At 58.2% G+C, this 12,457-nt stretch overlaps 1 protein-coding gene across 2 annotated transcripts; it reads left to right on the top strand.

The window, feature by feature from the left end:
• Positions 1-582: 582 nt before the first annotated feature.
• Positions 583-8,859, top strand: SBK2 (SH3 domain binding kinase family member 2). Of its 2 annotated transcripts, none has more exons than XM_078360924.1 (4): positions 583-611; positions 1,555-1,809; positions 5,806-6,008; positions 6,959-8,859. In XM_078360924.1, the coding sequence occupies exons 2-4, from the start codon at positions 1,557-1,559 to the stop codon at positions 7,547-7,549; spliced, it is 1,047 nt and encodes a 348-aa protein (XP_078217050.1). In that variant the 5' UTR covers positions 583-611; positions 1,555-1,556; the 3' UTR covers positions 7,550-8,859. The 2 variants fall into 2 exon arrangements, with proteins under 2 accessions (XP_078217050.1, XP_078217049.1); XM_078360923.1 differs by having other exon boundaries at positions 583-668.
• Positions 8,860-12,457: the final 3,598 nt, after the last annotated feature.

Below are 12,457 nucleotides of genomic sequence, written 5' to 3'. Positions count from 1 at the left end.
GGAGGGGCTGAGGGCCTGGACTCCTGGGTCTGAGGGAGGAGGGGCTGAGGGCCTGGACTCCTGGGTCTGAGGGAGGAGGAGGGGCTGAGGGCCTGGACTCCTGGGTCTGAGGGAGGAGGAGGGGCTGAGGGCCTGGGCTCCTGGGTCTGAGGGAGGAGGGGCTGAGGGTCTGGACCCCTGGGTCTGAGGGAGGAGGAACTGGAGGCCTGGACTCCTGGGTCTGAGGGAAGAGGGGCTGGGGATCTGGACTCCTGGGTCTGAGGGAGGAGGGGCTGAGGGCCTGGGCTCCTGGGTCTGAGGGAGGAGGGGCTGAGGGTCTGGACCCCTGGGTCTGAGGGAGGAGGAACTGGAGGCCTGGACTCCTGGGTCTGAGGGAGGAGGGCTGAGTTCTTGGGTCAGGGTATCTGCCTGACCACAGCTAGTTCCAGGAGTCATCGCACGATGTCGCTCTGCTCCCAGTGGGGGCAGAAGGGGCGGGCCTGGGGGCGGGGCCTTACGACCCCCAAAGTGGGGGCGGGTCTTGCTCCTGGGCAGGCCTCTGCTGGCATGGGCCCTAAGTGCCGGGCACTGACCACAGCCGGCACTGGAGGGTCAGGCAGGCCTTGAAGGAGGTGAGGTCTGAAGGGCTGAGCCCAGGTCTGGAGGCGGGCAGAGCACCCTGGCCTGAGGTGGGTGGCACCTGAGGGTGACTGTGCCAGGTGGCCTGCGTCCTTGGTCCCTCAGGGGTGCCCAGGCTGCACCTGGAGGCTGTGGCATGGTTGAGGGTGAGGGAAGCAGAATCTGGGGGTCCCCAATTGTGTGAGTTGTATAAGGTTCTGGGAGAGGGGTGGGCTGGGGCCTGGACCCCTGAGTCGGGCAGAGAAGAGGCTGGGGGTCCGGTCTGAGGTGGCGGCTGGGCTGGGAAAGTGGGACCCCAGGCGTGTCCAGAGCTTGGGGACTGATCCCAAGTGCTCGGCCCCAGGCAGGACCCAGGCGTCCCAGGCCCTCTGCGCAGCCCCATGCAGGACCCAGGCGTCCCCAGCCCTCTGCGCAGTGCCGCCCTCCCAGCCCTGGGCCCAGAGCACCTGTTCGTTCTCAGGAGACAGAGGCTACTCATCCACCCCCAGGGCCCAAGTCTGTTTGCTTTGGAAACAAGATGGGGGGAGTCTCAGTTATCTGGTTCATCTTTCAACCTCAGGGTGGCGGGGCAGGGATGTGGGGGCAGGGACATCTGTGAACTGGGGCTTGAACTCACCTCACAGCACAGACTGGTCTCCCCGCCTCTCACCAAGAGGGAGACTGAGTCACAATGAGAAGGGCAATGAGTCCCCAGACCCTCCTCCTCAGACCTGGGAGTCCAGGTCCCCAGCTCCACCTCTCTCAGACCCAGGAGTCCAGACCCCAGCCCCTCCTCCCTCAGACCCAGGACTCCAGATCCCCAGTCTCGTCCTCCCTCAGACCCAGGACTCCAGATCCCCAGTCTCCTCCTCCCTCAGACCCAGGACTCCAGATCCCCAGTCTCCTCCTCCCTTGGGTCTGGGACCTGAGCCTGGGTGCCCCTCTCTGTCCTTGCAGAGATGCCTGGCAAACAGTCCGAGGAAGGGCCGGCGGAGGTGGGGGCTTCAGAGGACGGCGAGGAGGAGGGCCTGGGCGGCCTGACCGTGGAGGAACTGCAGCAGGGCCAGGAGGCTGCTCTGGCTCTGGAGGACATGATGACGCTCAGTGCTCAGACCCTGGTCCGGGCCGAGGTGGACGAGCTCTACGAGGAGGTGCGTCCCCTGGGCCAGGGTCGCTACGGCCGAGTTCTTCTGGTCACCCATCGTCAGAAAGGTACTGGGCGGTGGGGCACGAGGTGGCAGCGTTCAGCGGGGGCGGGGCACAGGCCTGGGATAGCCCAGGCTGGGGGGCTGGTAGACCAGAATCCAGTCTTAGGTCCGCCCTCCGAAGCTTTGTGTCATTTTTGTTTCTTTGGTTGGTGGTTAGTTTTTTGAGACAGAGTCTCACTATCGGTTCAGGTGAGCCTCCTGCCTCAGCCTCCCAGCTAGCTAGGACGATAGGTGTGCACTACCACACCCAGCTAAAGTTTTGTGTGTGTGTATTTTTCTTTTTTAGTAGAGATAGGGTTTTGCTATATTGGCCAGGGTGGTCTCATACTCCTGGCCTCCAGTGGTCTGCCTGCCTCGGCCTCCCATATTGCAATTATGATTATAGGCATGAGCCACTGTGCCCTGCCAAAAGCTGTGTGTTTTGAGGAACTTTCTTGACCTCTCTGAGCCTCAGCTTCCTCCTTTGAGAAATGTGGGTAACGATTTCTTGGAAGAATGGTTGATCCTCTAAGTGTATGTGGATTGCTCTGGTTGCTGGGGACAATGCTGGTAAGACAGAGCTCCCGGCTCACGAGCCTCATGTGGCGGCTGTCGTGGTCACTGAGGGATGATGCACAGTGACGCTGTGTGCTAAGCACTTAACAAGGCCGGCACACAGTGGGTGTGCAGGACAGCTCCTTACTCACCAGACCTTTCTGCCAAGCACATACACAGCCTGTGTCCTTCCATGAAACAGAAAACACGGAGGAGAGCTGAGGTCAGTGGGTTCAGGGTGCACCTTCTGAGCCCAGCCCTGTGCTGGGGGGTCAGGTGGGCAAGGACCCATGACTGAATCACAGCCAGTTCCTGCCTTCAAGAATCTCCGAGCGCCAATGCAGAAAGAGCATGCATTCATCTGCTGGGGCTGCCGGAACAAAGGCGGGCGCTTCCGAAACAGAACTTTTTCCTTTTTCCTTTTTTTTTTTTTTTTTTGAGACAGCCTTGCTCTGTCACCCAGGCTGGAGTGCAGTGGCACCAACTCGGCTCACCGCAACCTCCACCTCTCGGGTTCAAGCAATTCTCCTGCCTCAGCCTCCTGAGTAGCTGGGATTACAGGCGCAGCTAATGTTCGTATATTTAGTAGAGATGAGGTTTCACCAGGTTGACCAGGCTGGTCTCAAACTCCTGACCTCAAGTGATCCCCCTGCCTCAACCTCTCAAAGTCCTGGGATTACAGGCATGAGTCACCGCGCCTGACTCTGTTGTCTAGGCTGGAGTGCAGTGGTGCAATCATAGCTCACTGTAGCTTTGACCTCCTGTGCTCCTCCCACCTCAGCCCCACAAGTAGCTGAGACTACAGGTGCATGCCATCATGTCCAGTTAATTTTTTTATTTTTTTTAAAGGTAGGGTCTCACTGTGTTGCCCAGGCTGGTCTCAAACCGGCCCCAAGTGGTCCTCCTGCCTTGGCCTCCCAAAGTGCTGGGATTACAGGCATGAGCCACTGTGCCTGGCCAACAGCAGAGCTCTATTTCCTCACAGCCCTGGAGGCTGGAAGCCTGAGATCAAGGTGTCAGCAGGGTCAATTCTCCTGAGGCCTCTGTGGCTTGCACTTGACTGTCTTCTCCCTGTGTCCTCACGTGGTCATCCCTCTGTGCGTGTCTGTGTCCTGATGTCCTCTTCTCATAAGGACACTAGTCACACTGGATGAGGCCCACTCACTCTAGTGACCTCATTTTACCTCTTTAAACACCCTATTCTCCAAACACAGGCACATTCAGCAGGATGGGGGGTCAGGACTCTAACATACGAGTTTCGGGGGAACATGACTCAGTCATAACACAGTCACACAGCAGTGCGCCACACGCAGAGATGCAGCCCTGGGTGCTCACAGAGCTGGAGGCATGAGCAGTCACAGAGCGGGGGCGTTGTCAATGAGGCCCCCTCCACAGGCATGTCCCGAACATGCACCTCGAGGCCTCCAGCATGCCTGTCCCGGGGCTTCGTGACGCTGGGGCCCTGAGCGTGTCACTGTCGTTGGGCTCAGGGCACGTGGGGAGCACAGATGGGTGGGGATCACTGACACCAGTGGCGTGGCCTTTGCAGCAGTGATTGGGAGTACTGTGAACACACAGAAGAGGACCCACTGCATTTGGCTGGGGAGTGTGTTTAATAAGGAGGGCTTTTTTTTTTTTTTTTTTGAGACAGAGTCACCCAGGCTGGAGCGAGTGCAGTGATGCAATCTTGACTCACTGCAGCCTCCATCTCCTGGGTTCAAGTGATTCTCTTGCCTCAGCCTTCTGAGTAGCTGGGACTACAGGTGCCTGCCACTACGCCCAGCTAGTTTTTTGTATTTTTTAGCAGAGATGGGTTTCACTGCGTTAGGATGGTCTCGATCTTCCGACTTCCTGATCCCCCTGCCTCAGCCTCCCAAAGTGCTGGGATTACAGGCGTGAGCCACCACACCTGGCGGATAAAGAGGGATTTCAGCCCAGTCACACATAGCCTCGTGATGGGCAGGGCTGCAGCCTGGCAGCTCATGGCTCAGAAATCAAAGAAATGGAAGTGGGCGTGGTGGCTTACACCCGTAACCTCAGCACTTTGAGGACTGCTCCAGCCTAGGAGTTTGAGACCAGCCTGGGCAACACAGCAAGACTGTCTGCACAAGTTTTTTTTAAATTAGCCAATTAGCAGGAATTTCTGATGTCAGAAAAAGCAGTTAGCTGGGTGTGCAACTGGCCCAGTGCGGTGGCGCGTGCCTGTAGTCCCAGCTACTCAGGAGGCTGAGGCAGCAGAATTGCTTGAGCCTGGGAGGCGGAGGTTGCAGTAAGCCATGATTGTGCCACCGCACTCCAGCCTGGGTGACAGAAAGAGACCCTTTCTCAGAAGAAAGAGAGAGAGAGAGGGAGAGAGAGAAAGAAAAAGAAAGTGGGCATGATGGCTCCAATGCCAGTGCTTTGGGAGATGGGTGGATCATCTGAGGCCAGGAGTTCAGGACCAGCCTGACCAACACGGTAAAAGCCCATCTCTTCTAAAAATACAAAAATGAGCCAGGTTTGGTGGCAGGTGCCTGTAATCCCAGCTGCTCCAGAGGCCGAGGCAGGAGAATCAATTGAACCTGGGAGGTAGAGGTAGCAGTGAGCTAAAATCTTGACACTGCACTTCAGGCTGGGTGACAAGAGTGAAACTGCATCTTAAAAAAAAAAAAAAAGAAAAGACATCAGTTGTCTTCAGAGAGTTTAGCTTCTAGGAAGTCATTTCCACAGGTGACAAAATCCACAGTCCCTTAATTGGCTTTCCTACCCAGTGTGGGTCACGTTTTCCCAAATGTCTCAGAAATACTGTTTTGCCTCAATCACCAGTTTGCTGTCGTGAGAAGGCAACCCAGGTCACTAGAGAAACCTCATTGTATTCTTCCATCTCCAAGGTTAAGGGCTGGTAAGAAAGCAGGGTAGAAATTCACCAAGTACTGTTATTATTTATTTTATTTTTTTAAGAGATGCCACCACATCCAGCTAATTATTTTTTATTTTTTCAAAAATTCTGTCCCCCAGGCTGGAGTGCAGTGGCATGATCTCAGCTCACTGCAACCTCCGCCTCCTGACCTCGAGCAATCCACTGGCCTCAGCCTCCCAAAGTGCTGGGATTACAGGCCTGAGCCACAGTGCCCGGCTTTTTAAAACTTTTTTTAGAGATGGGGTCTCACTCTGTTACCTGGGCTGGTCTCAAACTCCTGTCCTCGTGGGATCCTCCCACCTCAGTCTTTGAAAGCACTGGGATCTCAGGCCCAAGACACCAGCCGGGCCACAACATGCTGTAACTATTGGCACCACCAGTGATGCTTGGGTGGTCACGCTGTTAGGGCAGGCTCGGGAGGGAGGTGGGAATTGGAGAGGGTGGAGCTGGCCTACGGGAAAGAGTCCAAGCCGAGGGACCATCAAGGAGGACCACAGGGGAAGAGGGCAGCTGGCCCAGGTGGCCCTTGGCTCCCGCACACCTCCCACACTTTCCCTGCTGCCCCAGGCACACCCCTGGCACTGAAGCAGCTCCCCAAAGCCCGCACGTCCCTCCGTGGCTTCCTGTATGAGTTCTGTGTGGGCCTCTCGCTGGGCGTGCACTCGGCAATCGTGACAGCCTACGGCATTGGCATCGAGTCGGCAGAGTCCTACAGCTTCCTGACGGAGCCCGTCCTGCACGGGGACCTCATGGCCTTCATCCAGCCCAAGGTGCGTGGGCAGACCCCAAGCATGCCTCCCAGGAACGGCTGCAGGAAACACAGACCGGGGCCCCCCTGGCCTCTCCTACCCACCTGGCCTCCCCTAGCCCCCCACTCCCGCCTCCCCCACCCACCCCTAGGAGGCCCTCGTGGGCCCACAGGACTCGTGGAGTTGTCAGGCCTCTTTGTTGGCAGACACCACAGAATCCACACGACACACTACGGAGACTCACCAGGCATCAGGTCACACTGGACCCCAATCAAGTCACAGGCCCTATGGGGTCACCCCAGGCCCCGCTTAACCCACCAGCCCTACAAGTCTCATGGGGATCACACTAGGCCCCAATAAACTCACAGGACTCACAGGTCACCTTAGGCCCCACTAAACCCACAGGCTCCATGGGGTCACCCTAGGCCCCCTAAACCCACAGGCCTCACACATACTTGGCCTCACGGGGCCAACAGTTCACAACCTTCCTTACCGCCCACCTTAGTGTCCGGGCCTGCTTCCCAGGCGGAGGACGGGCCCTGTGGTCTGGGTTGCCTCCATTGGCCTCCAGGCACTGGGCCCGCCCCTCTCCCAGCAGATGGGAATCCTGCAGCCCAGTCAGATGCATCCCGTGTCCTGGGGCACTGGTCCCGCCCCTCTCCGCAGGTGGGCCTCAGTCTCAGGTGCCTCCTGTCCTGGGGCACCGGCCCCGCCCCTCTCCCCGCAGGTGGGCCTCAGTCTCAGGTGCCTCCTGTCCTGGGGCACCGGCCCCGCCCCTCTCCCCGCAGGTGGGCCTCAGTCTCAGGTGCCTCCTGTCCTGGGGCACCGGCCCCGCCCCTCTCCCCGCAGGTGGGCCTCAGTCTCAGGTGCCTCCTGTCCTGGGACACCGGCCCCGCCCCTCTCCCCGCAGGTGGGCCTCAGTCTCAGGTGCCTCCTGTCCTGGGGCACCGGCCCCGCCCCTCTCCCCGCAGGTGGGCCTCCCGCAGCCCGCAGTGCACCGCTGCGCCGCCCAGCTGGCCTCCGCCCTGGAGTACATCCACGCGCGCGGCCTGGTGTACCGGGACCTGAAGCCGGAGAACGTGCTGGTGTGCGACCCCGACTGCCGGCGCTTCAAGCTGACCGACTTCGGTCACACCAGGCCTCGCGGGACGCTGCTGCGCCTGACCGGGCCGCCCATCCCCTACACGGCCCCCGAGCTCTGCGCGCCCCCGCCCCTCCCCGAGGGCCTGCCCATTCAGCCGGCTCTGGACGCCTGGGCGCTGGGGGTCCTGGTCTTCTGCCTCCTCACCGGCTACTTCCCCTGGGACCAGCCCCTGGCCGAGGCCGACCCCTTCTACGAGGACTTCCTCATCTGGCAGGCCTCGGGCCAGCCGCAGGACCGTCCTCAGCCCTGGTTCGGCCTGGCCCCCGCGGCCGACGCGCTTCTATGGGGGCTGCTGGACCCTCACCCCCGAAGGAGGAGCGCCGTGAGCACCATCAGGGAGCACCTGGGGCGCCCCTGGAGGCAGCGGGAGGGCGAGGCTGAAGAAGTGGGAGAGGTGGAAGAGGAGGCCGGGCAGTGAGCGGGCCTGGGGCTGGCAGAGAGGGAAGCCGCCCCGCCCGCGGCCTCCAGGCTGTCACTTGGCGGCTCTTGGTTTCTCCTCTGTGTTTTCATCCCTGTGGCTTGGGATTCCCCTCCGCGTCCTCCTATCTCCTCTCTGCAGGCTGCTTCCCTGCCTTGGTCCACGGGGGCCTCAGACATCTGTGCGCTCCTCCGTCCCTGCCGCCACCTTCCCCGGGGGGGCCTCAGACCTCCGTGCGCCCCTCCGTCCCTGCCGCCACCTTCCCCGGGGGGGCCTCAGACCTCCGTGCGCCCCTCCGTCCCTGCCGCCACCTTCCCCGGGGGGGGGGGGGCCTCAGACCTCCGTGCGCCCCTCCGTCCCTGCCGCCACCTTCCCCGGGGGGGCCTCAGACCTCCGTGCGCCCCTCCGTCCCTGCCTCCACCTTCCCAGGGCCTCTGCACTTGGTGTTTGCTCGGGACTCATCCCCTCACGCCCTGCACTTTTATTTTTTTTGAGACAGGGTCTTGCTCTCCCAGGCTGGACTGCAGTGACTTGATCTCAGCTCACTGCAGCCTCGAAATCCACAGCTCCAGCAATCCTCCTGCCTCAGCCTCCTGAGTAGCCGGGATTACAGGCATGCGCCAACACGCTCGGCTAATTTTTTAAACTTTTTTATTTTATTTTATTTTATTTTTGAGACGGAGTTTCGCTCTTGTTACCCAGGCTGGAGTTCAATGGCGCGATCTCGGCTCACTGCAACCTCTGCCCCCTGGGTTCAGGCAATCCTTCTGCCTCAGCCTCTGGAGTAGCTGGGATTACAGGGCTGCACCACCATGCTCAGCTAATCAAAACATTTTTTTTAATAGAGATGGGGGTCTTGCTATGTTGCTCAGGCTAATCTCAAACTCCTGGCCTCAAGCAATTCTCCAGCCTCAGCATCCCACAGTGCTGGGATATCAGCTATGCACCAAATGCTTACTGTCTGCCCCCCCATCCCCCACGGTACTGTTCTCTAGGACGTGTGTCCTCTTCTCACTGCATGGCTTATTTTTTGTGGTTATTTTGTGAGCTCCTGCAGTCAGGGGTCTTTGCCCATCCCATTTGCTGACGGACCCATGTACTCAGCGATGGCCTGCAGCAGGTGTCAGGAAATGTCTATGAAATAAACGAGCCAGTGTGGTGTGGCAGGGCCTCCTCTCTGTCCCTGTCCTCCTGACGTCCTCTCCCTACTCTCCAGCCGGGTCTCCCTCCCACCTGGCACCACCCTCTGTGATGTGCTTGCCTTCTTTCGCCCCAGCGGCTCGGCAAATAAACTTCATCTGGCACTCCCATCCCAGTGCTGCTGCGAGTCTGTCCACTGGGGAATGAGAAGGGGGGTGCACATCAGAGGGCGTGCAGAGGTGAGAGCGTGGGGTGCAGACACAGAGAGCAGGGAGAGATGGAGAGAGACAGAGATACACATAGAGAAACATGCAGGAGAGAAAAAGGAGAGATGGAGATAGAGAAACAGACACAGGAAGAAACGGAGGATGAGAGAAAGAGACACAGAGAAGGAGAAACAGACGGAGGGGGAGAAAGACAGGGAGAGACAGAGGGGCAAGGATGACCTGCTGCTGCCTGAGCCTCCCGGCAGGGGGTCCTGAGGCAGAGCTGTGGGCAGGAGGGAGTGAGCCACTTGCTTCTAAGAATCCCTTCCTTTACCAAACCAGTTTGTGTGCTAACAATGGAATGAAAAATACCGTCCTCAAAGCTTCCATCAAGGAACTATACGCGTGTGTGCATCTGTTTGCAGGTGTGAATGTCATGTGTGAGCATGAGTGTGTGCATGAGTTTGTGCACATGTGTGTGTGAGCATGAGTGTGTGCACATGTGAGCATGAGTGTGTGCCAGTGAGTGCATGAGTGTGTGCATGTGTGTGAGTGCACACGCATGTAAAGGAGGGAGGATGGGGTGCAGAGGTGGAGAGAGACAAACGGGAGAGAAAACGGAGAGATGGAAATAGAGGAAGAGAGAAACCATGGGGGAGAGAGAAGGACAGGCAGAGATGTAGACAGTAGACAGAGGAAGGGAGAGAGAGACGGAAGGGTGAGGATGACGGAGCTGGTGCTGCCTGAGCCTCGCCACGTGTGGACGATAACACAGCTTTGTGCCTGTTGTGTGTCCACGAGCACGTGAGCTTGTGTGTGCTGACGTCCTTGTGTGTATGGGGTGAATGTGCCTCACTGTGTGTGGATGTCGGATCGGTGTGTGTGTGCACACGCCTGTCAATGTGTGGCCAGGCTGGGAAGGTCACGCGGGCACCACCTGAGCCTCCCTCCTTCGCACCTTCTTCCTCTCTCCCTGCCCCTGCCTGGCAGCTGCCCTGTTTGCAAACACTCCCTCTTCCTCTCCGTGCCCTCCTTGGCCTCAGGCCCAGAGCGAGGCTACAACTCAGGGCTGGATCGTGTGTCACACACTCCCTGGCCCCTGTACACCCCGCAGGGCCCCTGCTGAGGCCACCGAGGTGTTGCCCAGAGTGGGGCTGACAGCAGGTGTGCTCCTGTGGAGGGACCCCAAGGAGCCTTTGAATCCAGGTTTAAGCCGAAGCCTTGGAGCCTCTGACCTGGACGATCTGAGTGTGCTTCCTGGAGTAGGAATCGTTGGAGAGAAGAAGGGAGTGAACGGAGGTGGGTATATCAAGGCCTCTTGCCCCCCTTCATCTGTGAATCTCAAACAGCCAAGCTGTTAGGCCAAGAATGCGTCCCAAAAATCTGGAGGTGGCTGGGATGCCACGTGCTGGGTGGGAGGGAGTGGAGCCCGGGCAGGGGGCACAGTGGTGGGGGGGTGTTGATTGCTGGTGGCAGCTGAGGATTAACTGGAAGGTGATAATGACCCGGCCTGTCTTGGGCGGAACATATGGGAGGACAGAAAATTCCCAGGATGGGCCTGACCCTGACAGGCTGGCAGGGACGACACTAACTAAGTAATACTTAGTGCTAGTCAGAGTCTGGACCCCAATCAGGCAGCTCGAAGGCAACATCTGCTTCCCGACCTGTCTCCAAGGTGGTGAGGGGGTCCCTGGGCTCTGCCCATCTCATGTGCAGGGCAGCCAGGTTCCTGCTGCGCCCGCTGGGGGAGGGGCAAGGCCGGTAGTCGAACCCAGCTGGACTCCCGGCCTTGGTCCCTGCTGCTAGCCTGCATGGATGTCATGGTGTGGTCGGCGGGAGGAGGGGCTTGGGGGCATGGCGGTGTGGGTGAGTGTGTGGGTGTGGGTGGGGGTGTGTGTGCAGATGACTGAGTGTGTGAGCGTGAGAGTGAGCTGTCTGTGGGGGCGAACATAAATGTTTCAGATTGAGTTCGGGTGCAGATGTGTGAGGACGGGTGTGAGAGTGAGACCAGTGTGAGACCTGGACACTGCATTAGAGAGCAGGCGCATGTGCGACAGAATATAAAGGCACGGGCCAGGTGCGGTGGCTCGTGCTTTGAATCCCATGAGGAGGCTGAGGTGGGAAGAGCGCTTGAGGCGAGGAGTTTGAGACCAGCCTGGGAAACTAGTTTAGGGAAATTTGTACTATCTCCTTTTTCTTTTCTTTTCTTTTATCTTCTTTCTTCCTTCTCCTCCTCCTCCTCTTTCTTCTCTTTTTTTGAGACAGAATTTTGCTCTTGTCACCCAGGCTGGAGTGCAATGGTGCAATCTCAGCTCATCACAACCTCCGCCTCCTGGTTCAAGCAATTCTCCTGCCTCAACCTCCAAAGTAGCTGGGACTACAGGCACCTGCCACCACACTGGGCTAATTTTTGCATTTTTAGTAGAGACGGGGTTTCACCATGTTGGCCAGGCTAGTCTTGAACTCCCGAACTCAGGTGATCCACCTGCCTTGGCCTCCCAAAGTGCTATTATTACAGGCGTGAGCCACCACACCTGGCCTTAGTAATTTTTGCTTTCAAGTATTATTGTTTAAGAAATAAATTTTGTGGCTGGGCGCAGTGGCTCATGCCTGTAATCTCAACACCGGGAGGTGAGGCAGGCGGATCACTTGAGGACGGGAGTTTGAGACCAGCCTGACCAACATGGAGAAACTCCATCTCTACTAAAAATACAAGATTAGCCAGGTGTGGTGGCGCATGCCTATAATCCCAGCTACTCGGGAGGCTGAGGCAGGAGAATTGCTTGAACCCAGGAGGTGGAAGTTGCAGTGAGCCCAGATTGTGCCATTGCACTCCAGCCTGAGCAACAAGATTGAAACTCCATCTCAAAAAAAAAAAAAAAAAATACATTTTGTAAGGCTGTAGCTTCCATACATAGTGACTCCTTATTTGGAAACAGCTTCCATGTGAGGCTGATGCTGCAGGTCTGTGGGTCACATCTGAGGTGCAGGGAATGTGAGAACGTGGCTTTGGAGAACTGATCCAGCATCAGGCCAGACTCTTACTCCCAAACCACTTACCTGCTGCGTTCTTCCAGGCCTCCTATATCAACGCTCCTAGGAGGCCACATCCACTGCCCATGATAATAACGACAGGTAGGTCTTCCTTCATACCCTTGTCTGAGGAAGGAAGTCCTCTCTGCTCTAACTTTGCTCTCTGTGTGTGTATACGGTGAATGGCTGCTGAATTTCATCACATGTCTTTTTTTCTGTATCGATTGAGCTCGCAGGGCCTATGCAGCTACTGTTCTGGGCTGGTGGCAAGCTGGCAGGCAGAGGATCGAGCTCAGCTGTCCCGTGGGACGTGTCCGGAGCCAGGGCCAGCAGTGGGCGGGGGCTGACCACCCATTCTGGCCGTGGGCCCTGGGGCCAGATGTTTGGGCTTAGCTGCCTGGCCAAGAAGGGATAGAGTGACTGGGTAATTAAGCACTCCCTTCTACAGAGCTGGCAGAAGGCGGCAGGGAGCGGAAGGGCCTAGGGCCAGAGTGTCCGACAGCCCCCCTCCACCTCTGGCCTGCTGAGA

This window comes from Callithrix jacchus, chromosome 22, assembly GCF_049354715.1.
Source record: "Callithrix jacchus isolate 240 chromosome 22, calJac240_pri, whole genome shotgun sequence".
Taxonomy (NCBI): domain Eukaryota; kingdom Metazoa; phylum Chordata; class Mammalia; order Primates; family Cebidae; genus Callithrix; species Callithrix jacchus.
This window is presented reverse-complemented; position numbering and strand designations above follow the sequence as displayed.

Excerpts from the sequence above, each read along its gene's own strand:
- SBK2 (XM_078360924.1), top strand. The coding sequence starts at position 1,557 with ATGCCTGGCAAACAGTCCGAGGAAGGGCCGGCGGAGGTGGGGGCTTCA. Across the intron at positions 1,810-5,805 it reads GGTCACCCATCGTCAGAAAG|GCACACCCCTGGCACTGAAG; the intron begins GTACTGGGCGGT and ends CTGCTGCCCCAG. Across the intron at positions 6,009-6,958 it reads TGGCCTTCATCCAGCCCAAG|GTGGGCCTCCCGCAGCCCGC; the intron begins GTGCGTGGGCAG and ends CTCTCCCCGCAG.